The sequence below is a fragment of the Sander vitreus genome, chromosome 5 (assembly GCF_031162955.1).
Source record: "Sander vitreus isolate 19-12246 chromosome 5, sanVit1, whole genome shotgun sequence".
NCBI classification, from domain to species: Eukaryota; Metazoa; Chordata; class Actinopteri; order Perciformes; family Percidae; genus Sander; species Sander vitreus.
In genome coordinates this window covers 17,546,691-17,574,556 of record NC_135859.1, presented here as the reverse complement: position 1 = coordinate 17,574,556, position 27,866 = coordinate 17,546,691, and the positions used below count along the sequence as shown (strand labels likewise).

The 27,866-nt window shown below is 42.5% G+C and overlaps 1 protein-coding gene across 6 annotated transcripts in view; it reads left to right on the top strand.

The window, feature by feature from the left end:
- Positions 1-27,866, top strand: part of LOC144518252 (membrane-associated phosphatidylinositol transfer protein 2-like) — a 44,138-nt gene that overhangs the window by 11,713 nt on the left and 4,559 nt on the right. The window contains exons 2-23 of one of the 6 annotated variants that reach the window (XM_078250780.1): positions 6,756-6,987; positions 11,056-11,270; positions 11,978-12,099; positions 13,257-13,490; positions 13,624-13,959; positions 16,122-16,217; positions 18,781-18,885; positions 18,966-19,030; positions 19,258-19,329; positions 19,998-20,242; positions 20,477-20,666; positions 20,954-21,073; positions 21,316-21,530; positions 21,642-21,817; positions 22,113-22,283; positions 23,322-23,474; positions 24,449-24,613; positions 25,556-25,846; positions 26,578-26,726; positions 26,840-26,956; positions 27,181-27,297; positions 27,390-27,538. In XM_078250780.1, coding sequence (XP_078106906.1) covers positions 6,910-6,987; positions 11,056-11,270; positions 11,978-12,099; positions 13,257-13,490; positions 13,624-13,959; positions 16,122-16,217; positions 18,781-18,885; positions 18,966-19,030; positions 19,258-19,329; positions 19,998-20,242; positions 20,477-20,666; positions 20,954-21,073; positions 21,316-21,530; positions 21,642-21,817; positions 22,113-22,283; positions 23,322-23,474; positions 24,449-24,613; positions 25,556-25,846; positions 26,578-26,726; positions 26,840-26,956; positions 27,181-27,297; positions 27,390-27,538 — 3,581 coding nt within the window. In that variant the 5' untranslated portion in view covers positions 6,756-6,909. Of the gene's footprint in view, positions 1-6,755; positions 6,988-10,851; positions 10,940-11,055; positions 11,271-11,977; positions 12,100-13,256; positions 13,491-13,623; positions 13,960-16,121; positions 16,218-18,780; positions 18,886-18,965; positions 19,031-19,257; positions 19,330-19,997; positions 20,243-20,476; positions 20,667-20,953; positions 21,074-21,315; positions 21,531-21,641; positions 21,818-22,112; positions 22,284-23,321; positions 23,475-24,448; positions 24,614-25,555; positions 25,847-26,577; positions 26,727-26,839; positions 26,957-27,180; positions 27,298-27,389; positions 27,539-27,866 lie in introns of those variants that run through there. The other 5 variants (XM_078250775.1, XM_078250774.1, XM_078250778.1 and 2 more) reach the window with 5 other exon arrangements.

Sequence of the window (27,866 nt, the reverse complement as noted above, 5' to 3'; positions counted from 1 at the left end):
ACAGCACATTCTCCCTGTCTGTGCTCGGTGGTGGTTCTTGTTAGTTCTCTCTCTGTGTAAACGAGGATCATTTTTAGAAGCAGTTCTTACTTGCAGGGCTACTGTAGGAGGAAAAGGACGAGGAGGAAGAACACAATGGAGGAGATGCTCACAGGGTGTCGAGTATTTTTAGCTTTCCCCTGGTACTGGGATGATGAGTAAAGAATAAGGGCAGGTTGTGCATCCCACCTTAGCCTGTGGAGGAGCATGGGCTTGACATGAGGAGTGATGGCCTTGTTCTAGGGTGCATCATGGGAGTTTACTGTATTTACAGTATGTGGCAAAAGATGATGCACCACTATTTATGTGACTTTGTTTGTTTATTGTGATCATACCACTCTGCTGGCTAGTGACACTGCTAATGACACTGGTTACCCAGTTGCAGCATTTTTTTTGTGGTGCCCTCATCTCTGATAGTAAAAGATCTGTTCTTAGGAGATCACATTATGTTGCATGTGCATTTGTCTGTTTTGTTAGCTCAGCCTCAGTTCAAATTGAGTCTGTTATGCAGACTAAATGATGAATCACTCAAAAATGTTTTGCCCTCTTTTGATATTTTGTTCTTTGAGTTGTGCATTGTGTGGTATAACATACAAACCATCCTGACTACTTTTTGAATATGGAGAAAAGATAAGTGTTTGTTCAGTCAAACAAGGAACAAATCTTTGTCAGATAGCCTCCACCAAAACTACACCTGTATACTGAATAGAAACATTCTAGTCGCTGTTGTTATAAGGTTCTGGAGTGAGGAGACTTCACAGATGACATTCTGATGTCTTCAGATTAAATGCAGCTTTATTCAGACACAGAACACACACGGCATTGAGCGGGAGACAATCTACATACAGCAAATGCATACACAGACAAATCTTCTCACTGAACAATGGTTTACTGAACTGCTTTATACCGTAAGCCCATCACCCTGTACCCCACATCACGAAAGAGACTTATTTATTGTAAAAACATGATACAGACTCATGGGCGTCTCTAATGTATGTTGGTCTCCCCAGAGGTCAGAGTTGAACCTTTTAAGAATATTGAACATTGTTCCTTTTTCTCACGCCCACTGCTAAGCTGCACCTGTAGAATATTATCCTAACATAGTCTTCTCACGGCACATTGTACATTTTAGTGTCACGCCCAAATGTTTCCTATCGATCCCTCATGACTAACATCAACAGCAGGTGCCGTGTGAGATTCACACAACATTACCGTATGTCAGACATTTATATAAGACATTATGAGAGCATGCATGACAAATATCTCCACCATCAGCTGTCCCATGAAATATTTAAAAGGGCACAGGTTAGTGTATCTTGTATGAAGGATAAAATGTATGATACTCTGCACATTCACAAATGTGGTATAGATAAAAGTTAAGCTCCCCAAGTTACCATGTAATACCTTAATACAGATAGATTTATAGATGAGGTTAAAATTAGTACGTAAGGAGAGAAGAATGCAAAGCAGGGCTGGTTTTGTTGGGTCTAAATCAATTTTGTATTAAGTAATCTGTGCCACATAGTTTATATTTATCTCCATTATACCCCTGATTAATGATGCTTCACCTTTTGTTCTTAATAGATACTCAGTTGGACGGAGATGCCTAATCGTTGTTTGAAATATGCTTCATGGCCTCTTTGGTCATTGCAGGTGGATGCTAAACTCCTTAAGCCTTTTGACATTTTACCTGGATTGGTGGATAAACCCATCAACTCAATCAAGGGTTCTTGTCAGAGGCCAAGGCTGTGTTTGCAGCGGTTGTCATAGCTGAAGTTGTCTCTGCAATGTCAAGGCAACGCTGTGTGAAACTGATCTATGGTATTTTAGGCTGTCCAGGGCCTAATATTTTCCACTTGTAGGTCTTGCCTCGTGTCAATCATGAGGGAACCCCTGCTCCCCCTCCTTCATCTCCTCTGGGATGCACCACCTCCTGTGTTGCTCTGCCTCAAAGTGCTGCTCTCTAAAATGGGGCTAAATTTAAAGGAGCGCCACCATTGTGGCCTTTGGGGAAAAAGCCTCCTGTGAGTCAACACCTCCCTCCCAGTATTGTGCTTTGTGTCGGCAGCAAGGCCCTGCTGTTGCTTTCTGTCCTGTGGTCAACCTGTCTGCTGTACCTTTTTAGCTTTCGATCCTAAGCTATATGTTGCACTTTCAGACAGAGTTAGTAATGCCACTTTCCATTATTGTGATGCAGGACGGTCTCGGGGTGGCAAGGAAAATAGATCTCGGAGTGAAAGGTTTATTTAATGTTTAGGTGGAAGCGGGAGCCTCTGCCCTGTCACGGATAATCCAGTCTTTGCTTTGTGGAGTAAGCAGGTTTCATGTGTTTAGGTCAGACACTTATCCTTGTTTAGAGGTGAGCAGATGTTCACTTCTTTTTTTTCTTTTCTTTTTTGGGCATTTTTAGGCCTTTATTCGACAGGACAGCTAAAGACATGAAAGGGGAGAGAGGGGGGAATGACATGCAGCAAAGGGCTGCAGGTCAGTGTCGAATCCGGGTCCGCTGCGTCGAGGAGTAAACCTCTCTATATGGGCGCCCGCTCTACCAACTGAGCTATCCGGGCACCCCAGATGTGCACATCTCTGAGCGCTTGTTTGCTTATGCCGGCTCTAGGAGTCACACAGATGTAGCTGTGTTTACAGGCAACCTCCGTATGGCTCCTGTGGTGTAGACCTGTGCCTCTGTATAAGCTTTTACTTCCGTTTAGTATTCTTGTTCAATTCAGTTTTTTTAAATAGATTGAAAAGTGAATTATGTGGTTTTAAACAATCATACCGTTGCCTGGAGGATTTAGTACCTCTGATGATTCGTCACACCTTCTGAGAGGGTCGCAGATGAGGTAGTTGCATTATACACCTCAGGGTGCGTGGTCCTGCCACAGCTGGCCACACGTTTAACAGGCTGAAAAAGCGGTGGTGGTGGTGGGTAGAGGTATAAAACACAATCCTCCTCAAAGTGTCTTGTAGCTATCGTTAGCTTCAGTTGTGTCAAAACGGGAACAGGAACATTGGAGGCTGCTTTGTGATGAGAGCCGTGCAGTGGCGTGTGCTGCTATTGCGTCACTGCCTAGAGGGGGCCACAGACTGTATTTTTAGATGGGAATGAGCATATTCTCTGAACAAACAACGTCAGGCACTCTGCTTGCGTATGCTAGGATTATTGTGACCGGTCTATTTTGAGGCTGTGTGTGTGAGAGGGCTTTTTTTCTGGGTCGAGCATGGTGCCAGTACTCTCTCGAGGCTGCTGGTGGATCATTACAGGTCCTATGCTGTGCACAGCATCTGCATCAGTCATAAAGGAAAGAGTCAGAGAGACAGGTTTAAACCATCAGGGAGTTACTGCATTTTTAGGATAGGTCTGTGTTTGCAATACTGCTGTATAGGAAACATTTATATTTGTGGAGCAGTCAGACACTCTTGAAATCGGCTAATTCAGAAAGCATCATTAATCTGTAGTGTATCATTAAAAGAGAAGGTATTGCATACTAAATCTGAGCCATATCACAATTTGACACTACTAATAAACCCAGTCAAAATACCATATGTAACAAACACATTTTTGTGGGAGCAAGTTTGGGTGTGTCCATCTTTGGCTGTTGCTCCCATGAGCTAGAATAGGAGAGACACTACTACTAAAATGAAACATGAAAAATAGTTTTTCAACAGGAACAACAAATTATGGGGAGGAGGGGAAAGCTGAAGCTAAAATAAACATAGAATCTCTGTCTAAAACTAAGAGTAAGTAAAAGACAAGATTGAGTCTTGTCTGCGCTCTCCAAGTACCCTTCTAGTTTAAAATGTGTTTGTCTCTTTTAAACATTTTTGTCCTAGCTGCATTAGAAATTGCTGTATTATCGACAACTATATTGACATGAATATATCCCACTTTTGTGTGTGTGTGTGTGTGTGTGTGTGTGTGTGTGTATATGCCATATATATATATATATATATATATATATATATATATATATATATATATATATATATATATATATATAACATGTTTTTGTTTAAACTGAAACAAAAATGTGTTATATAAAAAGGAAAATGAAAACACTCTGAACCAAGTTATTTATCAAGATTTAGAAAAAATATTTGCTACAAAATAATTCTATAAACAAATGCAAATTGTATTGCTGTAACAATTACTTGATCAATGGATCGAGTATTATGAGTCATTATGAAGGAAAAATCAGCTTGGGTTCTGGAAAATTATGATTGGCCCTTTTCACTAGATTCTGAGATTTGACCAGAAAATATATTGATTAAAAAAAAATCAACAGATTAATTCATGATTAAGATAAAAGTAAGTTGCAGCTCTAACAAAAAGTAAAACTGTCATAATCTTGCTTGGCCATTGGACACATAATTCACATGCGTCAGCATTACTACAAATCACAGTACCTCATCATCACCCCTGGTTACTAATACATCCTGCTGGACGGAGCCCTCTGTTATGCTGCCTGTTGCTTTTCCTGTCTCTCTGTCTCTCTTTCTCTCTCTCTGTTTGTCTCTCTTTACATACCTTGTGCCACTTCCTTGTATGTGGGTTGCCAGTTGGTGGCAGCTGGCTGGACTTTGATTCACACAGTGGTCATTCTCAGACAGTATAAGAAACTGTCTTACTGTGTCACACTAAATGACTTCCAAATCGGTTCAGCTGTCACATCTAGAATTCTCTGAAACACTCGGAAATTTGTTGCATCAGTTGCTCCCCACATTCAAACTGTTGCCACATTGTTGAACCATGCTTCAAGTAGATTGTGAAGCTGTTTATCATCAGCACGCTCAACCAGAATGAGCACTGTGACCTTCCCCTCTAAAGCCTGGCACTATCTAGAGGCCTCTCTGGCTTCTGAGCTGCAGGGTTTTCTCTGGGCCTCTCCAGGCTAGCCTAGTTCTATCCCAGTCTTTCCCAAGAGTGCAGTTATTTTCAGCAAAACGTGGCTTTCTGCTCCGATTTTTTTCCAATGCATTGTTCTTCTGTGTAGAGCAAAGATAATATGTGAAAAATGTATAGAAGACAATGTTGCACCCTTTTAACCAGAACACTTCCCAGTCTGTTAGTAAGCACCTGCTCCAGCATGAGAAGTTATACTGGCTGCGTCTTTGTCCTGGCACTGCGTCAATGAGCTTATTAGGGGAATGTGTCTTCAGTGGTAAGTTGTGATGGCGAGCACTACAAATAGGTGGTGGACCAGAGCCCTTGCAGACAACAGGAGCATCACCAAAGCTAGCTTTTGTTCACTGGATAAGTGTCGTAGTGGGAATATTAGTGTGATTAGTGTGATTAGACAGAATGGCTGGCTGCCAGAGCGAGGTCCAGTTGCTGCCATCGGTCAGAAAAGAGTAAATATTGGGATTATGCAATGCTGTGTAGTCACATTTGGACAGCCAAATGCAGACAGTGCAAGGACAGTGTTGTTGTCGTCCGTCAAACACATACAGTACAATACAGTTTCATCAGCATGGTGACCAAGATCCTGTCCACTGTGCTTTCACCAGCCGTATCTGAATACAAACTGAACCATACCTTCATTAACTAGACTTTTAAATCTTCGTTATGGAATTATTAACAGCTGTGGAGCTCTTTCCCAAAATGCTACATATGCACTTTGGAGAATGGAAAAACATTATAGGATTCAGCCTATAGTGTTAATTGTTTTCTGCTCCAAGGACTAAAGTTTTACCAGTCTCTCTTTACAAATATTCAATACTGTCTTTCATCACTCATTTTGACAGAGGAGATTTCTCTTATATCCCTTATATCTTTATTGACTCCTCTTCAGTTAATGTGTCACCTTAGCTGACAGTCTGTACAGCCATGATCTTATATTGTACCTGCTTGGTTTTGGAGCTGTTCTTCTCTTAGCGGTCAGAAGCAGACTTCTGCAACTCACGCCACCCACACGTTGGTTATGTATAGCCCACACCTACCTCTATCTGCCCAGTGGTTTGAAAACAATGCTTTGTGTAATTCTAAGGCTGCTATTTGTAAAAACCTCAATCATGCACAGGGGGCTCTTACAATGTTGTGTAATGCTCCCCACTCAACTGTAATCCCTCTTACGCTGAGTGAGCCCCCCATGTGACGGTGCTGAAGGGTTGGGAGAGACAGGGTGGCTGTTGGGACTGTTGGTAAGGCACGAGTGCTCTCTGTGACACACACACACACACACACACACACACACACACACACACACACACACTAAGCTGTGGCCTGTGTATAAAAAGAGAAGTTTATCCTGGAAAATCCCCAATCTGAGATGCTGGATGGAGACACGATGCTGATGCTCGTCCTTAGTGCCAGGACTTGGACTAGACATACAGGAACTACATTAAGCATATATCCTGAATGACACTCCGGCTCTCCTCTCCTCTTCATCTGCGTGTGAGCCACGAGAATTAATCTTTGTCCTTTGTCCTAGAGGAATCTTGCAGCTTCCGAAATTTGTCTGCGCGCTACTGTTATGTTTTGCTTGTGATGATTGTTTTTTGTTGCTGATTGAAGCTGGTTTTTGCTTTTGAGTGATGGATGTTGATGAAGACCCGTTTGAAGAACCATTCACTTTTTTTGGAGATCTAGAAATCTGATCAGGGTTAACGGCATGTTTTGACTCTAACAAACACTACTGACTGCCTTGTAGGTATTTATTTTCAAATATATTCACAGCTTACGTACCTCATGCTTTTTTTTGTTTCATCCCCCACAGGAACCGTCAATGCGGACTTCAGCTGGTGATTTGACAAGTTACATATAGGAGCCCCCGAGTCTCTCCTGTCCCCTCTCCCTTCCCTCCGTCCCTCCCCCCCTTCCCTTGTCAATCTTCTCCCCGATCCCCCTCTCCCTATCCTCCAAGATTCACCATGCTTATCAAGGAGTACCGCATCCCCATGCCCATGAGTGTGGAGGAGTACCGCATTGCCCAGCTCTATATGATCCAGGTGAGGTCACAACACCAAATTCTCACACACACACACACACACACCTGGCCGAAAACAGCCAAGTGGTGCAGAAACCAGGAGACCAAAAGAAAGTTGACAGAGAGGAGAAAAATTAACACTGTGTGTGATCACAGTTTGCCCAATTATGAAATGATTGGTCACACGTTCTGACGTCAGTGGAGTAATGGAACAAAGAGAGCTTGTGTGCCGATAAATTATCCAATTTAAACTCTGAAGCTGGCTGTTTCCAGCCGTCATAGACCGCATGTTTCGTCATGAGGAGGGTGTGGGCACATTGCTTTCACTGAAAACTCAGCGCACACACATACTGCCACGATGGAGATGGACATACTGCTTTGTCAGTGTCAGACAGTTTCATATGTATAACCAGGCCCTTAGCTGGAGACTGGGGGTCTGTGTAAGAGCTTTAGGGTTTACAGCACCAAGCAGGAATGGCTAATTTATACAGCTTTAACTATCCTGTGTGGCAACATATTTTCTCTTCAAATGACTTATACATGAAGGAAGATTTATTTAATCCAGTGGTACTGCCAGGTGTACTGTGTGCAGCACTACACGGGAGAGGCATGGAGAGCAATCACAATGACTCGGACCGTGGTAACAATTTTGAATTAAGTTACTATTGTTTAGACTATTGTTTTTGACACATTTGGGCATTTCTGTGCATTTTTCAGTTTTTGTTGTTTGAGGCACATGCTGTTCTTGGGACTTGGTTATGTAATGTGTATCACAAGTGGTTTTATCTTTGTTGAAGAGCAAGTTATAGTTCCTGATCTGTTTGATCAGGTTGAGTCATTTTGCTGGCTTCAGTGTGTCTTGCTTCTTCAGGGATCCTACAATGTGGTGGTTATGTCAACGAAAGAGTGACCCATAGTTACCCTTCCCCCTGACCTAACCCTCTCTGCACAGCCTTGTTGCTGTGAGGCGTCTGTCACTATGGAAACCATGACATCAGCAGCGTGCCGGTGGTCAGGTTTTGTTCGAGAGGGGGAGTGAATGAAAAGAGGAAATGGAGGATAAAAAGAGTTTGCGAAGGAGGGGAAGAAATGAGAGACGGGGTGGAAGGAAAAGAGAGAGAGAGAGAGAGAGAGAGAGAGAGAGAGAGTGAGCTGTATTCTGAGCAGAGTGTATTTTGCTCAGTGTCTGTGTCTACCCTTGCTTCATTGCTATGTTACCAGGGCAACTGCAGCATGTAGGCCTGCCTGTCTGCAAACCAGCATAGATGAAGTCAGGACCTTAGGACAGCCTGGCCATATCTGCACCTCAGCTGGTAATGCCCCACCCCATCTCTCCTCTCACTCCGCCTTCTTATTCGATAGCTAATTGTAAATTCAGTATCACCGCATAGGGATTTGCAGTAATGCACAAAGCAAACGCTGAATGTGTAAGAAATTAAATATGAGAAGATCTCACTATGTCTCATTCATCCGGCACACATCCATGTCATGTTCTGACTAAGCATCTGTATCTGTGGAGTGGAGTGAAAAGAAGCATCTCAAACAGGAAACATGCCTCACTGACTTGATGGCAAGAGGAAAAAACCAGGATGTGACTCCCATCCTGTTAGAGCAGTCAGATCTAAACACAGACAGTAGGCTTTCATGGTGATAACTTTTATTTATAAAGGTTTGGTGGCTGTTTAAAAAATGGTGGGTGCACGCGAGAGAGATTTTAGAGAAGTTTTAGGGCAGGACTTGAACTTACAACTCAGCGGCACTTTGTGTACTGAGCCAAAAAGGATTTTACAGAAGATCGATGTGCACGAGAGCTCCCCTCCCGCCCCTATGGAGACAGTCGACACACTTCCAGAGACTTTTGAAAACTATTTCTTTATTTCTGTTCCCCCACAGGTACGGTTTACATCTGTACACAAATGAACAGAGCACACTGTTTTCATTAGAAATCTAATAGGGCTGTCAATCGATTAAAAAATTTAATCTAATTAATTACATACTCTGTGATTAATTAATCGAAATTAATCGCATACATAATTAACTGTGCCTGGAAAAAAAGAAAAGAAAAAAAAAGGGTACTAAACAACAGTTGGTGACATTAAAGAACGGCTTGTTTATTGCTAAGGCCATATGGTCAAAATGAAATGATTTAATAATAATGTATAACAATAACTTATTTCACTAGTAAATTGCTGTTGAAAGACAAAAACAACAACCAGATAGGAAAAGGACATTTACAATAACTTCAAATGCACCACGAGGCTGTAGCTACCAGTTTCATTGAACGCACCGTCTGTGTTGTTTCTCCGACGGCAGCTGCAGATTGTTACATACCGGTGTTGAATCCTCTACAGTAAAACACAGTCAAACTTTACACCGTTTAGCGTTAGCTGTCAGCATTTTAACTGTGTTTAATCCAGCTACTAGCTAGCGGTAGGCTAACGTTAGCTGCTGTTGAGTATAGTGTTAACTAGCGTCACATGCAGCGGGGTTTGTGTTTCCTGTAACGTCTGTTTCAGAGCATCAGAGAGAAGTGCAGACATATCAGTGGCACCAGATTTTCATCTGTATGCTAACGTCAATATGGAATGGATTCATCTGCGTTAATTTTTTTAACGCGTTATTTTTTCTCAGATTAATTAATCGAAATTAACGCGTTATTTTGACAGCCCTAGAATCTAACATTACATTTACTGTTCATTTAAATGAATGTTGCATGTTCTCTACTTCCTCATTTCCCTTTTTTCCCTCAGGGAACGGCTAAGCCCTGGACAGGAACCTAATTAAAGGGACAGTCCCACGCGAAACACAATAAAAACTTATTTTTTTCCTTTTAACTAGATTGCTGACTTAACATCCAGACATAATTTGCCAACATTTGGAGCTGTCTGTACACAAAGAAAAAATAATTACATTTGGAAAACTCAACAGCAATATATCTTTCCAAATATAATGATACTCACAATAATGCACTGACCTTATTGTGATCAGTCTACTTGAAAAGCCAACAAAAAAAATATGTTTTATTGTGTTTTGGGGTGAACTCCTTAACACGACCTTAAATTCCTAAATCTTTTTTGTTTTTGTTTACATGTGCGTACTTCTACAGCTGAACACATTTTGATAGGGTTTTGTATGTGTACAATACACTGTAAATTTCATGTTTACATATTATGTAAATAGTTATGCAAACATAATTTATCAAACTATGTTTCAGCACTGGGGTTCCTGTCGCATGTACTGGCTGTGTGTACGGCCAGTTTGACGGTGCTGTAGTGTCTGTGCTGTGTCTTTGGAGCTGTGTCTGGGCTGTTGAGAGCAGAGCGGGTGGCTAATGAATGACCTGTCAGAGGTAATGAGGTCCGGAGCGCTGGGCGCCTCATGGCTTCCTCCTACCCACTCCGTTGACTCACTGCCTCGCCTCCATCGCCTCTCCCCACTGGATGACTGGAGAAATCTGTCTCCCTATTATCCCAGTGCTGCGCTAAATACTGTGTTGAACACACTTTGTGTATGTGGAAAGACTGGACAACAGCTGATAAGAGAAAGAGAGGAAATATGATATGTCAGTAATCTCTGACATTTATGATCCTTGCTCTTTGCTCCATGCGTTTTTAATATCGTCAGCACTTGGACTATGCTCTGCTATCCACGTTTCCAGTTTTACGGATTTCATAATAATAAGAAATCTTCCTCTTGCCATGCCACACATTCCTGTATGTGAAGCTTTAAGTCACCTAGCTGTAAGTCTACTCAACTGCAACTAGCCTCTCTTCCTGTGTGCACCTGGAATGTAAATATGGGGAAGGTGTGGCTCTGTGAGCTGGTTTCTTGGGCTTCCTGATTTGCAACTCAGAGGTGACGTAGCTTTTAGGGAGCTAATCATTTCGGTGTGTGTCTCATCTTGTGTCAGATTCGTATTTGTTTGTTTCATTTCCTTGTTAAACATTTGTTTACAAGGGCAAGGGTTGTCAAGGGTAAATTTATATTCAATGTTGTAAATGTAACATTCCCTTTACACTATACTACTATTATGCAAACGTGAACAACTTGCCAATTCACTTCAACTTCATTTTTATTATTCTTCTTACAGAAAAAGAGCAGAGAAGAGAGCTGTGGTGAAGGTAGTGGGGTGGAGATTCTAGAGAATAAGCCCTACACAGATGGACCGGGTGGGACGGGCCAGTACACCCACAAGGTTTACCATATTGGCATGCACATTCCCAGCTGGTTCCGCTCCATTCTGCCCAAAGCAGCACTGAGGGTTGAAGAGGAGTCTTGGAACGCCTACCCTTACACCCGCACCAGGTGAGGTTTGTAGGAAGGCCACCTCCACACCCCTTCAGCAGGAGTGAGAGTGCATAAAACTCTGCCGAGGCTGCACAAAACTACATTTGTTATTTTAATAAAATAAATGCTCTGTGCCTGGGTATCTAACTGCTGCAGCTGGTAGGTGTACACACAGTTAAAGACAAAAATTCATCCCCCACTTGTTTAGGGGTTAATAATTCAAACCCTTCTTATATTCAGTTTATTATACATAGAAAATGCAATGCATGTTGAGTGTAATCATGCCTAGTTTGAAGTTCTGCTCTAACTGGTATCCCTCAATAAAAGCCAAGAGAAAACAAAAACCTCAGAGCAGGGTGTCTTGTGTTTGTTTGTTTGTCTGTGTGGGGCCTGACAAACAGAGATGTGAAGGTGCTGAACAGAGATGTGCTCTTGACTATACTGTCAGGATATTGATAGACTGCAAGTGCCTGTTGACATCTTTTCAACCATTGACAGCTTTGCTGCAGACGCCTCAGATGCAGCAGGTGGGCATGGCTCACATGTTTCCTATCCTCAGCAGTTAGAGGGTGTTCTCACTCTTAATAAAATAGTAGTAGATCTTGAGCCATTGAGTCGAGAACTAAGTCTCTTAATAAAGGCAGAGGCCAACCCATAATGCAATCTTGCTTTATTTGGACGTTTGTTCTGTTCCGTTGATTTTGTTGCCTTTTTTTTTTCTCCAGATACACCTGCCCCTTTGTTGAGAAGTTCTCCATTGACATTGAAACCTACTACAAATCTGACACAGGCAATCAAGCAGATGTCTTCAACATGTCTGCAACAGAGAAGAGGCAGAGGACTATTGGTGAGACAGTTTGGTATTGATCCTGAACCATTACGACAACATAAACTCAAATATTAAAATATTAATTGATGTGTATCAGGCTACTTTAACTCTTAAAGTCCAGCTCAGTATACATGCTGTAGTTCTCTAATACAGTATAGCTTACTGTATTAGAGAACCAACAAAGCACGTAAAGTCCTTTTCTTGCAATAGTTATTTAAGGTGACAGGTTAGTATTATGGCGTTTTTCCATTACATGGTAGCTGCTCGACTCGCCTCGACTCTACCTGCTCGACTCGACGCACTGTGCGTCCGTTTTCCATTGCAGATTTTAGTACCGCCTTCAGCGTGGCAGGTCGTCATATATAGCGGCGCCGCAGTAAACTGCCGTGACCTAACGCGACACACACACAACGTGGAAGGTGTGTTGTTGTTTCCACAGCCAGAATACACATTTTGTTTCAAATGAAGCTGGAGGCAGCAAAAAAACCCACAGCTGGCTAAACTATTTAAAAATGGCGGGTTTGTTCAGGACACCCCCGTCTGCTTTCACGTCACCTTTTGGTATCGGCTCATCTCACTTGGAACCTCGACTGAGGTGGTACTAAAAGAAGTACCTGTTAGCAGGTACCAGGTACTTTTTTTCGTAATGGAAAACCAAAAAAGGCGAGTAGAGTCGAGGCGAGTCAAGCAGGTACCATGTAATGGAAAAGCGCCATTAGTAGGTTTAGTCTGATGGTGTCTTTATATTGGTCCTTTTGTGTCTCAAACAGAGCAGGTGAGGCCCACTTGTGGCAATTCAGTGGTACTGCTGATGTCGTTTTCTGTTTGGTAGCATATCCATTGAATATGAAGCGGCTCAGAAACAAAGTGGCCGTTTAGGGCACGCAGGCAGTACTCCACAGCGCTGTGGAGATACAGTGACCAGGTTACAACATTGATTGTAATCATTTTAATGAATAAGTCGTACGTAAGTATGTCAGTCTGAAATTCAGCTATTAAAAGAATTTCAAGCCTTTGAACACAAGTCCAGAAGTTCTACTACCATGACCATTTATGTCCGTTTGTACTAATGTATGATATTAAAGACACAGAATATGTTACATAATTAATACAATATATTCAAAATACCTGGCTCCATTAGTCATTGCTTTCTGGATTTGAACTGTCTTCGGCAGACCCAATCGACATCGTGACAGATCCCATCCCCCCCCATGAGTACAAAGCAGAGGAGGACACACGGCTCTACAAGTCAGCCAAGACCCAGAGGGGTCCTCTGCAGGACGACTGGATAGAAGAGTACAAAAATAACCCAGGGAAGACCCCCATCATGTGTGCCTACAAACTCTGCAAGGTGGAGTTTCGTTACTGGGGCATGCAGTCTAAGATTGAACGCTTCATCCATGATGTTGGTGAGTATGGAGTCACAGATGTAAGTCTTTTATCTAATGTAGTAGTTTGTTAGTTCTACCAACATCATATTTTGACAGGAATCTTATCTAATTCACATCTAAATGTAGAAACCTTATGATTGTTTCCTCCTAGGACTGAGAAAGGTGATGGTGCGTGCCCACCGGCAGGCCTGGTGCTGGCAGGATGAGTGGTACGGTCTGACCATGGAGGACATCCGGCAGCTGGAACTGGAAACCCAGCTGGCCCTGGCCACGAAGATGGCCCAGTTCAGTCAGGCAGAGGAGGCCACAGAGGCCAACGGAGGTGCTCCGTCTCCAGACAAACACCAGGAGGTTAAAGAAGCGATCAGCTCCATTGAAGCTGAGGAGGTGGTTGGTCGCTCAGGAGGAGAGACTCTCCACCCACGAGGTGTACTCACCAAGCAGTGGTCCACTTCATCCCGATCCTCCCGCTCATCCAAGAGAGGAGGTGAGAAGCACTACTACTGCTAGTAGCTACTGCTAACACTGCTACTGTTTGTAAACACACGGTTCAAAGTTGGCCCCTTCTCCCTGGCTCAACGGCCAGAGAGAAAGAGAGCACAGCAGTGGTCGAGCGAGCTTATGAGAGTGAATTAAGAGAGAGAGCACTGTACAAAGCAGTGAATCAGAGAAATAATACGTTTTTTCTCATTGTCTCGCAGCGGTTGTGCATCGATATGAGGCGCTAAGGGGCAAAGCGGCAGTTGGTGAATGAGAATAGGCTGCACAACCAGCACGCCGTTAATTGGCTGGGGGTTACACACCCACGTGGGGCCCAAAGGCTCTGTGCTGACGCCGGTTAACATCCCGCACACAGAAAAATAAGAAAAGAGAAAATACAGGCAGAGGGCAAGGTCTCTGCAGATACAGACACCACCACACACTTCTTCTTTTGCACACACTTACTTTTGCATTAGTCTATACATTGTTTTTTAAGGAAATTGGTTACATATTATATCTTGTAAGCCTTATTTGTTCAGTCTGTCACCGGACTCTTTTTAACCTTTAAAGGTTGAGATATACTAACAGTAAAGTCAAACAGTTCCATAAGTAAACACAGCCAGTTTTGATATTTGAGACCTGTTCACACTGGCAGCTACTGTTAAGCATGTGAGGAAATCAACAAGGTCATGCGTCAAAATACCACTTTGCCTTTTCTGTTTGTATGATTTTTCTTTTGTGTAATTCTTTTATGTAGTAAAGTGCTAATCCTTCCAAAATTACTATTTTGAGTAGTAAACACTCACCGCCCTGTAAACCGGAAAAGTTGGCTGTTAAAAGTTACTGCTTTGCTTTTGCGTTAAGAACTGCTGGTGGTTGAACTAATGTGGGTTACAATGAATTCCTATGAAGACTAGATTTCCTCAAAACTCTGTGCTCCACAGGAAGTAGTGTAATGGCTAGATAAAAAAAATCTACCACTATCAACCCAGATACATTCAAGTTGATCACAGCTACAATTTGTAGTGAAGAAGCCAACTAAAAACTTTTACAGCCACCCTTTTCAGGTGTTTGATACTCAGAAGATCTGACTTGACATCAGTGGGGCTAATTGGTTCATCTCTTTCAAAAGACAGTGGATATTGTTGAAAGATACAAACAGTCTCATGGTTTAGCTGTACACAGGTATGCACACTAAAAGTTGCTCCCAAGCTGAATGAATCAGAGTCTACTGAAGAGCTCTAAACTCAAATTGTTGAATTGGTGTTAATAAGATCAAACACCTCTGGAGACAGCTTTTTAGTATGCAGACTTTGTGCCACGCTTTGATTTTTTATCCGGTGCCTGATGTTAATTGGAATGTTTTTACTCTACTTGACTATTCTTACTCACGCCTCCACATTTGCTGTACTATCCAAATTACCTCCCCTCACCCCTACAACTCAGTGGAAATCACCTGGGTTATTTTTAGCAGCAGCTTTGACATCACAAACCACATGTCCGAACACACCCATCTCCGGTGTCACCCCTACCTCAAGGCAGTGCTCACTGTAGCTGCCACCTGGACCCTGCCTCTCATCCAGCGTGCCTTGTTTCACCCCTGTAACTCTCCCCTGTAGTTTTCTCCTGGCCTATTTTTAGCAGCAGTGCTGATGTCACAGACCAGAGGAGGCTGACGCTGTTTGCAATGACCCTGCCCTCTACCACTGCTGTTTTCTCCTGTGCACTGACAGCTACAGCTGTGCCCCCCCTCTCACCAGCCTGCCCCTTAGAGCGACACCCCCCTCTTCCTCCACACTAATCATATGCGAGGCATAGTCTGAAGATGTGATAGATATTAGACAAGGCCTGTTTTTAGTATTGCCATTTTCCGCAACTGGCAGTTGGTTGTCGGAGTATTTGTAGCTTGTCTGTGTTACATTGGGCCTCACTTTTCACACAACCCCCCTGACCACCAAGCAGTCCATCTGTGAAGAAGTAATGCACCACAGAGAGTGTTGCATGTTTATATAACACTGTGTGTGTGTGTGTGTGTGTGTGTGTGTGTGGGCCGGATGGAGCAATGTTTCTTTGTCGTAGTGTGTGTTTAAAAAGAAAAGAGAGAGGCTGAAACACATGTCCCAAAATAACAGTGATTATTTTTTTTTTTGTTCATGTGCGGTCTTTCAGTGAGCCCATCACGTCACAGCATCTCAGAGTGGAGGATGCAGAGCATAGCGCGAGACTCGGACGACAGCTCAGACGAGGAGTTCTTCGACGCTCATGGTAACCACAGTTTTGATTTTAAATTGGAGTCCACAGTTAGATCAATAGTGTCGTGTTTATTGTGTTCAGTTTTCCAAGAACCTGCTTGTTCTCTTCTCCCCTGACTCTGCATGCATCTTTTTTAACCACAGATCAGTTCTTAAGCTTCCCAGATACCCAGCATGCTTTGGGGCTGCAGTTAAAATAGGTGTGTGTGGTACCACACCCATGCTCTCTGCTGGAAGAGGTTTTGGCCGAGGACACGGGCCAGGTGTCGCATCCTGACGTGTAGTTCAGAAATCATTATCGTCTCTGCCCATCAGTCCCCCTCTCACCAACACAATCCAGTTCCTGCATCATCGTTTACACACACACACACACACACACACACACACACACACACACACACACACACACACACAATCCTTTACAATTCATGATACGTCCAAGCAATGAATGACCCCCTTCCAAATAATTCACGAGTGTTTGTATGGTGAAATAATTTCATGATGATGAAACAAGAATAAAATTGTGATGTCATTTATTATATTGATACTGATTTAGCAGCAGTCGTTAGTCTCCGTCTGTTTCGAGTTCAATACATTTCTGCTAATATCATTGTAACTGGAATGCAATCATTATACTTAATAGCGTTGACATCTGATATTATATTGTGTGTTGCAGTATTCATGTGTGTATGGATTCCTTATTGCATGTTTGGTGCATGAAGTGAAAGCACATTACAGTTTATCAAATGAATGGATTAAATGAGGACTACACTGTCATAACAAAAGTGTACATAACGCTCTGTCTCAGTGACAGTGACATTACTGATGTGTCTGATGTCTATATGATGTACAGATGTTCCTACACTGCACAGACGACCTTATGAAATAATTATTTCATTATGGTACATGTAGCAGAACTCACTGCCACCGTGGGTTACCCTCAGCACAGATCACAGTCCAAACAGACAATTTACAGGCAACAGTGTTTATTCTGACTGTTCACACTTTTAACACAACTTTATAACCACCAACCGTGCGCTGCTGTTTGCTCGGCTACTGGCAGGCGCACAGCCCGTTGCTCACAACATTTTAACAAAGAATCAACAAAACAATATTTCACAGCCCAGTGTCCTGTCTCTGTGGTGTGTGGCAGTCATCTGAAAGTCCAGCACACTACTGCATATATAAAGGGAGAGTTTAATTGGTACACATCAACAACAATCAGCTGAGACAATTAACTCACCTTGGCACTGCTCTCCTGATCTATCCCCACACCTCTCTCCACTGCAACTGATTGCAGACCAAGTCCACATCCACAGTACATAAATAAGATTGGTGTATCAAAATGAAGATACAGTGTATATGAACACAAGTGTGTGTGCTTTGGTGCCTGGATGAATCACATGATGGTGGTACAGGAATACAATTTGGAAATAGACTGACTTGGCTCAGGCTGCGTTTGATATTAGATTTCTATCTTTGAAGTTTGTTTGTGGTCATGGTCCTCTAATATAGCTGCTACAATTACAATTTCTATAATCTAACTACTAAACAACTTGCAAATGAAGCTGGAATAAAAGGTTATTTATTAAATTACCTTCACACCCTATTTTTGATTCAGTTTAAGACTGGATTGTTATACATGTTTATAAATGAAAGAAATGCAGCAACTAAGAAAATAACTTAAAAAAACAATACAAAAAAAGTCACTTGATGTTGAACCGTGTACAGGACACATTATCTCATACAATTAATGACCGAAGGGTTTGCATTTCTGAGAAACTGGCTGCAGTTTCCTGATTGCAAAGCAAGTCACTATGAAATAAAATGATTTCCATTTCTTTACAATGGTTGTGTTATTTATTTGTAGTATAACTGCAGTGGAAATAAATGGAATTACATGACATTTGTAAATTCAATTTTAGATTTGATTTTCAATACAGACTAAAGTGAACAGGAGGTGGCAGCCTCTTCCTCAGAAATGAAGCTACTGGCAATTTAATTATGGGATAAAAAGGGATGTTCTGTCTTAGATCTTGAACCTTTTTAAATCACAGATGCATGTCAGTGGATGGATATCACAGTCCATATCTTAATGTAAATTCAAAAGATACATACTAGTTTAAAGCTGTTCTCGATAGGTATTTGTTTAGTAAAAAGATTTATTTCTGTACTTTGAAAAACCCCTATGGTAATAAAACCACACCACTGTCCTCCAGCACACATCACATGTACTTGCCATTTGAGATTGCAAGATAACATGCCCTTATCAGCCATAGATAAACACAAAGGTTATACTTAAAACATGAAAATACCCACCATAACATGTATTTAATGGCCACCACATTTACACCAAGTAGTTATAAATACAAACGTATCTATTTGATAAGTTATTTGACAATATCGTGTTGGAAAGCTTGACAAGGTTCCTTTATGTTGGTCACCTGTTTTATTACATAAATGGATTAGCAAATGTTACTCATATGACCCTGTTAATCGTTACACTGTTGGTGTAATGACACCCTGAATGGCACATATGCTTTAGTTGATGATGATTTATCTTGTGTTGCCTACAGAGGATTTCTCAGACGGCGAGGAGGTCTTCCAAAAGGAAATTTCCAAGTGGAACTCCAACGACCTCATAGACAAGATTGAAGCTGCAGACACAGAGGAAACTCCTGGTATGATGAAGACCATGAGCACTTTATCTTGGAAATTCACCTGCCTCTGAACTTTATGTTAAAAATGTGTGTGTTTGCAGGTGAGCTGTTCAAGGAAATGACAGTGGATTATGAGAGAGCAACCAGTGAGGAAAGACTAGATGAGGTACGTGAGTGTGTATTTACAAAACACAACTCTAACCAGCAGAATCATGTCTTAAATAGATATTCATGAAGAACCATCCACAGAAAATGCTCTGCAGTACCAAAAAGCTTCCGTTAAACTTGATTTCATTATAATGAACATACATAATCATTTGCATCAGCTTTTACAGTTTGGGGAATAAGAGAAGGGCTGTTTGTTCCTGAGCCTCTCTGTCCTCTTGTGTTCAGATGCGTGGCTCTGTTAGCGGCCAAGCCGATAGCTCTCCCATTCCCATCATCACGGTAACAAGGCACCAGTCAGTAAGTAAACATTTTGGCCCTAGTGCACAGTGGGCTACAGTAGCTCCACAGACCCCTGATCCCCCTGAACAAACCCAGTACTTACTGCCCCTGCCCTTTTTTTCCTGCCGTTGCCAAAACCCAAATCCATGTGTACTCCTCAACCTCAACCCCCTCTGTTTAACTTCTGTGTACTTGCAGCTGTGGCGTTGAGTGTACATATAGTGCTTCTATGAAAAGTTTTGTGTCAGACTTCAAAACTGCACATTATGTTGTTCTATTTAATGTGACTTGTCCTCAGGATGTTTTGTCCTCGTTTGCTGTTGAACAGTTGTCTAGGTGGAGTGTAGGTGGGCTATGTTTTGTTTCCCTTCATGGTTCTCTGCCCTTCTCTGGTTGTGAAAATAAGTTTGTACAAACATTTTGTTGTGCAGTCCATGTTTGAAGAGATGAACACAAATATGACTCACAAATCTGTCAAAACACAAATAATTTGATGTGCAATAGCTAAGGCAATATTGTTTATCTGTGATTTTTCCCTCTCAGTGAGCATGTTGTCTTTGGTCATGCTGCTAAAAAGGATGTTTCATAAGTAAATACAGTATATCATTTATTGAACTTTCTCCCAAGAGCTTTTCCTCGTCATCCCCATCCGTCACCCTTTTTTTAATTTTATTTTCTGTTTTCAGGAGAGCTCGTCCCAGCAGTGTCTGCAGCCCTCCAAGATCCATGTGCTGATCTTGGTTCTGCACGGAGGGAACATCCTGGATACAGGCGGAGGGGACCAGAACAGCAAGCAGGCCGACGTCAACACGATTAGTACAGCTTTCGAAACAGTCATGCGTGTTCACTACCCCACGGCGCTGGGACGCATCGCCATCCGCTTGGTACCCTGCCCTGCCATCTGTGCCGAGGCCTTCTCCCTAGTTTCCAAGTAAGAGGACACACATGCACATGTTCTTCTGCATGCTGCAAGCATTGTGAATACAGATTGACGGTATCTGTTTATTGATTGATTGCTGTTTGCTTTTGATGGAACAGATCCAGGTGCAGCTCATAACCATCGCCCCTCCTCCTGTGTTTGTTACTTCACACCCCTCTGTGGACTGCCTTGGTCTTAAAAATATGTTCATTTAATTTAGTTAATTTGGGTCTTTTTTTGTGGCAGCCTGAGCCCATACAGCTACGATGAGGGTTGTCTGTCCAGCAGCCAGGACCACATCCCTCTGGCAGCTCTCCCCCTCCTGGCCACCTCTGCTCCACAGTACCAGGAGGCCATTGCCACTGTCGTTGTAAGAGCCAACCAGGTGTACACAGAGTTCATAAAGTCTCTGAACGGGGCAGTCTTCTCTGGCCAGGTCAGTTACCGAGTATTAGATGCCATTTTATAACGATTTGTGTGTTTTTGTTCTCAAAGATATATGTATATAATCACAGTATGACAGCTGAGCCTGGTCTTTAATTGTAATAATTGTATGGATTGTTACCATTTTATCTGATTGTTATGATGGGCATGATCACTTTTGTTTGTGTTATTGTTGGAGCAGGTGTATAGACATTTTAGGCAGACCTAACCCCTAAAGATGTATGTCAAAAATCTAATTATTGTTTTATTAACTTTATGTCTGGACATTGGCCTTTGTAGGTATGCCTCATTGGGGACTGTGTGGGAGGAATCTTGGGATTTGATGCACTGTGCAGCAGCAATCAGACAGTTAATGAAAGCCAGGACAGCAGTCGCAGGGGCAGTGTCGTCAGTGTACAGGTAAGAGACAAAGCATTCAGAGTAGTGAATACATATGTCAAATGTGTTTTAACTCATCATAAAAAAACACAAATGGTTTACTACTTTATTTTTTACCTGCATCAAACATATATATGATTATATCAGAAATGACTATTATATTGCATAGAATTTGTACAATGTCAACTTTTATATTAGATATATGGACTGTTTCTAAAGTGCTGTAAGTTTTCATAACAAATGTTCCTGTATCAACCCTGCAGGACCAGGACCTCCTTTCTCCTGGAATCATTATCAACAGCGGGCACGGGTCAGCCTCTCCGACTCTGGAGGGCAGCCGCCACCTCAGTCGCAGTAACATTGACATTCCTCGTGCCAGTTCAGATGACGACAACAAGCGACAACTGCCACGCAAGAGAAGTGACTCCTCCACCTACGAGCTGGACACAATAAAACAACACCAGGCCTTCCTCACCAGGTGTGTTGAGTGTGGGATGACAAAAATCCTTACCTGGGAGATAACCTAATTTCTTGTGTTATATTCTGTCTGAGTGTGATTTAGTTTTATGACTTCATGCTGTCCTTCTAGCTTACACGCCAGCGTTTTGCGGAACGACACGGTCTCACGCAGGTCGAGCAGCAGCGCTATGCTGGATGGAGGCACCCTGGGAAAGTTTGACTTTGAGGTCTCTGACTTTTTCCTGTTTGGCTCTCCACTGGGCTTGGTACTCGCGTTGAGAAAGACTGTCATTCCAATGCTGGATGGTAAGCTAATTAGGACAGGGCTTATAATATAATCAGTAATAGCACACATTGTTTTTGTTGCATTTGACACATTATGCAAGAGTGAAAAAAATTACTTTTCTGTCTACATAAGTGCAAAGGTTTACCTCAGGTGCACAAATTAGCATAGTGACCTGTAGAAGGCATACCTGCAAAGTTCTTTTTCATCATAAAGTGTTAATTGTATGTATGATTGTCATTACCAATATTTAAAAGCTAGTAATCCTAAACCTAACCCTCTCCTCTCTCATGTCTTTGGTTCGATTTCTCCCCCTAGTGGCCCAACTGCGGCCTGCCTGTCAGCAAGTCTACAACCTGTTCCACCCAGCCGATCCCTCAGCCTCCCGCCTGGAGCCTTTATTAGAGAGGAAGTTTCACCTCCTGCCTCCCTTCAACGTGCCCCGTTACCAACGCTTTCCCCTGGGAGATGGAAACTCTGCCCTACTTGGTGAGCCCTCTGCACCGATGATGTATAAAAGCCTCAGTTATATCAATTCAGTAAATATCCTGTCATGAATTAACAGAATTTACAGTTAATATATGTAGTTGTGACTTGGATTCACACGTGCAGACACAAATGCAAAATTCCCTGTAATAAAATGGCTGTTTTTCTTTCTCCTTAAAGTTAAGATCACATGAGCTGACACTTGAGACACTGATTGTCCCGTTTCCCAGGAATGCTTGCCATAGACAACACCTGCCTTAAAGATACCTTTGTAGCACACTATAAGTTCCTTCACACACAGAGTAAAAATTTTCTCAACTACTGTTTGTGCTTCAACTTCTTTTGTGAAGTGGTTTATTCATCTAAATGTGCTCATAGTCCTGCTGGTGGTTTCTGTTTGGACACTCATTATAGTGGAGTAACCCATAGGAGTACCCCTTAGAGCCTCACCCTACCCTTTAATACAAATACTGTATCTGTCTGTGATTCCCCAAGAAAAAGTACACAGGAAGTAGTAAGGTAATTATGAGCAGATATTTTCTGTCAAGGTTCAAATACATACATTCACCATTGAACCAGGGCTTCTTAAAGAGCCACATGAGGGTTAATAAGCATGGTGATATTTAAGGACTTTCATATAGGTGATATATAAGGACTTCAGGCCAAGGTTTTGTGTCAGAGGAGTTGTGTTGTTGTTTTCATCAAATGAGCTTGTATAACTTATTGACGAAGTTTTCAGTACAGATTAAGTTTTAAAGACAAATTCAAGATAATTTTTGAGTTAAGTATGTGCAAAATGTTTTAATGAATAGCCGATTCCAGGGCATGACTGACTAGCAGTTGCAATTCAAAAGAAATGGGCTCGACTAAGGGCTTGACTCTGCTTTCTTGTCTCATGTTCAGTTGTTCTTGCTTCATATGTTTTTTGTGTCCTCTTGTCTTCTTTTCCTCTTTCTCTCTCGATCTCCTGTCCCCATATCTGCATATGTGCGCCCCCCCCCCCGACCTCTGCCCCTTCTGCCCCTCCACCTCCCTCTGTAGTGGAGACAGTCCAGAGCAACGCTCAGCTGCTACTTGACAGCGGGCCTCCCCTGTCCTTTCGCTGTCAGGAGGCCATCAGTGAGACCTGCATCCCTGTGCCTGTGCTAAACTGGCCGGAGGGCTCCCTCAAAGCCACACCCGCCACTATGGAGTGTGTGTAGCCTCTCCCATTCACCTGCATCTGCCCTCACCCCCATTCACTTTGTCTCTTATTTCTGTTTGTTAGAACCTTCTTGCTGTCACATCCAAGATGCTCAGATTTATACCCATCATTGCCTTTCTGAGTATTCCCATCGCAGTTGTTTCAAGAGTCAACAGCTGCATTCATGTTTCTGATAAATCAGATACACTGATAGACCATTACATATAATGCCTACCCCTTTTCTTGCAGCATCTAGTCTTTTATCTAAATTACTTTGTATAAGATGTTTAATTTCCTTTTTGAGTTCTTGGCCTCATTTCTAGTTAGAAATAGAAATAATACAGAATTGTTACAACTTGCCATGGACATACTTTGGAAAATGGATTATCATCTCATGTGGTGTTACATTTTGTTATGTTGCCATCACATATTCATGCCACATTCAATGTTTGGAGGATGCGAGCATTTGTGTTTGTGCTGTGGTTTATTAAGCCGGGTCTCAGTATGTCTGCATCACTCCATAATCCATAAGATCAGACTATTGATGTTGGCAGAGGGTATTTCTACTATCATCCACATTTCAGAGACGTTTTGATGTGACGACTGCGCTGCTTGTGATGTTGTGTTTGCACAGTGCACTGTAGAGTGGAGCTCTATCTATGCATACTGAATATACTGTTACCTATTTTTGTGATAATAGTCAGAGATCATCTGATTTAAAAAAAATCTTCACCACTATTTCATAATTATCTCCATAAGAGATACTAACACATGGGTGTGACTGTCACACGTGCACATTTGTGATTTTAAGTGTTATATGTACTCATACGCCCGTGTTTCCCCGAGTCGTTTACAGAAATCTGACCTTGGTGCCTGCCACATTTCTCTGCTGCCACCCTAACCCACATCTCCCTCCCCCTCATCACTATGAGTTCCCCTTACCTGTGTCTCTGTCTAATGGGATCTCCTTGTTTCGGCTCAATAGCAGATGTTGTTCAGTCTCATGGTGGTGTCTTCATGGACAGTTCGTACCCCTCATCCCCCGTAACGGGCCCCCTCTCCAGGGGCCAGCGGAGGGCCAGTGAAGTCAGCATTGCCAGCCAGGTCTCAGGAATGGCAGACAGTTACACTGCCACCAACATAGCCAACAGTAAGTGTTCTCAACACCAAAAAGCCTCTCTTTTCATCCACTCACACAAACACTGGTCTAGTTATTCTCTCTCTTTCTCTTTCTTTCAGTCTAGATCTTCTCTATATTTCTATCTTGTTTTCCGACTCTGCTCCCTTAACTCTCTCTCTCTCTCTCTCTCTCTCTCTCGCTCGCTCTCTCAACCCCACTACTCTGACTCTACATACACCCTGCTCTCCAGCTGGAGCAGTCTAGTCAGCCAGATAGCTTATTCTTCTACTTAGCCAGACTTAAACCTGCATTGTGACCAGACTGTCATGCAGAGAGTTCATAAGCTCATAAGTCCCAATATGAGCAAGCAGAGTCCTGAAGAAGAGCAAGTTTAGCGCCACTTTTCACTGTCTGTCTTATCCTTTTCCACTGTCTAAATGTAAATGCAATGAACGATGCTGCATTTCTCTAATGTTGCAATGCATGTAGACACCTGCCCCCGTCAGCCATTCCTGTATTGTCCATTCCCTAGTGCGGTGTTTGCGGAGATGACTAGTATTCTATTGTTTTATGTGAGATTGTCCTCCAAATTCCCCTTGTCCCTCACTATTTCACTTTTGTTACCAGAGCATTTATTTGTACCTCAAATTATTGTTCTGCCCACTGCTGTTTTAGCACCTACAGTACAACCCTGGAGATGCACATGAACTAATTAAAACAGATTTTTGTTCATGCGATAACAGAGCATCAGAAGACGTTCAACAGCATCACCCTGCCCTTCTGCAATAACTGTTACTGTACTAACAATTATGTTTCAGCTTTGACATTCACAGTTCTGTTTACGACAGCTTACTAACACCGGACTCATCAACATCTCTCAACATCACTCTTCAAACTGTTTAAACTGTCACATACCAACATGCATTCATTTATCATGTGATTTTTTTATTTCTCTTTCTTTTCTCCCAATAGCCAAATCACGCCAAATTAACCAATTCAAAAAGTTCAGCCTTTTGTCCCAACTCGCCCTTTCATCACAAAACAAATTCTTCCTGAAAAGTCCTCCTAAGTCCCGTAAGAAAGCGGAGGCTGGCAAGGCCGCAGGATTTCCTGATGCAGATCTAGTAGCAGAGCTGGACGGTGTGGCAGAGACTAGTGACCGTCTAAGTCCCACTGGCCAGCACGAGAACTGCCTGTCACCTGGGCTGGAGCGTGCTATATCTGATCTGGTCTCACTGGACTCCCAGGCTGAAGTGGACCAAGGTATTTTTCTGAGAAAGGAGACTTCTGAAATCAACCTGAGGCTACAGTTCTTTTCTGTGCGCTGTACTATACTGTGTCAAAATCCAAAAACTCAACGCTGCTCCTCCAGAAAGCCTCTTTTTTCCTCCCCTTGTATTCTTTCAAACTTGAATTTATAAGGGGGCGCCTGGGTAGCTCACCTGGTTGAGCTTGCGCCCCCACGTACATGGGCTCAGTACTTGCCGCAGCTGCCGCGGGCTCGGTTCCGACCTGCGGCCCTTTGCTGCATGTCATTACTCCTCTCTTCCCTTTTTATGTCTTCAGTTGTCCTATAAAATAAAGGCCTAAAATACCCAAAAAATAATCTTAAGAAAAATGATTGAATTCATAAGGATATGAGGCAATCACTTACATTGATGAGGAATAATACTTTCCAAATCCATAATCTTTTTTCTTGTTCATACTAACATGAATAACATCTTCAGTTGCTCATATAGTCATGTGTCATTAACTATCTTTTTCTTCCTCCTGCACTTGATTTTCCCGTTAATAACTAATTCCTTAACTTCCTTCTTCTGATTTCCTTCGTTTAGCTGAAGAACTGCTGGAATCGGTGATGATTTTGTGGTTTAAGATTGAAATTGTCTTTTTGCTTTAGCTTCAGGGGTGTCGCACCTTTGCGTGGCATCGCATACCTCACACTGACTCTTTCAGTTTCACTTTACGTGCCATTCACTCCATTCCCATCGCAGTTGCAGCACGTTGGTGGGGCACAAAGCGGCTGGACTTTGCCCTGTACTGCCCCGATGCGCTCACAGCTTTCCCCACTGTGGCTTTACCGCACCTCTTCCACGCATCATACTGGGAGTCCACTGATGTTGTGTCTTTTCTCCTGAGACAGGTGAGTCAACATAAGAATACTTACCACTCTTTATGGCCTGTTCAGAAGTGATCAGCAGGCTGTTAGTCCTTTTCAGAGATACTGAGGATGAGTCATTAAAATTTCTCCTGTAGGTCATGAGGCATGAAAACTCTAGCATCCTGGAGCTTGATGGGAAAGAAGTGACTGAATTCACCCCCTCTAAACCTCGAGAGAAGTGGCTCCGCAAGAGGACCCTTGTGAAGATCAGGGTAGGCATCAGGGTGTCAGAGTTAAGTGTCAGGGGACACAAAATTCTGAATTCCTTCCTTGTCTCTTACCTTTTTTTTCTCATCAATCAAATCTCATCAAATGGAGGAAAAATGCCAAACAAGAAAATGTGTTAAGACAAGTCAACGTCAGCAACTTGTTTTTTGTGAAATGTCATGGAGAAAATTACATTTCAGCATGTATCTTTCTTTCACTCTTTTAACAGAACGTGACTGCCAACCACCGCATTAATGACGCAGTGTTCACAGAAGACTCCCAGCAGGTCGTGACAGGTCGCTTTATGTACGGCCCTCTGGATATGGTCACCTTGGCCGGGGAGAAGGTGATCTCTCTTTCGCCACCACAACAGCAGACATAGATGGATGTCAGTAATGCCTGTGTAGTTTGTGCTCATGGTATTGTAATCCTGTACAGGTTGATCTCCACATCATGACCCAGCCCCCATCAGGAGAATGGGTGTACTTCAACACACAAGTGACTAACAGTAGTGGCCGTGTGTCTTTTGCCATCCCAGAGAAAAAACGTCTGGGCATCGGAGTCTACCCAGTCAAAATGGTTGTCAGGTGAGATTAGTTTGACCATTTCAGAAGACCATTTGGCGAATAAATCACTGATTCAAAGCGGATTTAAATAGGTGTGTTTTTTTATTATTTTTATATTTTTTTGAACATACAGAACAGATAAATACAACTGAACAGGAACAAAAACCCTGTCCCACCCTCTGTGGTCTCGAGGAAAACAAAAACAAACAAATAACCAAAAACAAAAACAGAAATCACACCTTGCCTAGTCGCTCTCCTCTAGTTCTTGTGACGCTGAGGTCCCTGAGGTCATTAGGACTGATACTGATACTACGCTTTTCCATAGGTCTATAGTCGATGATTTGGCTTT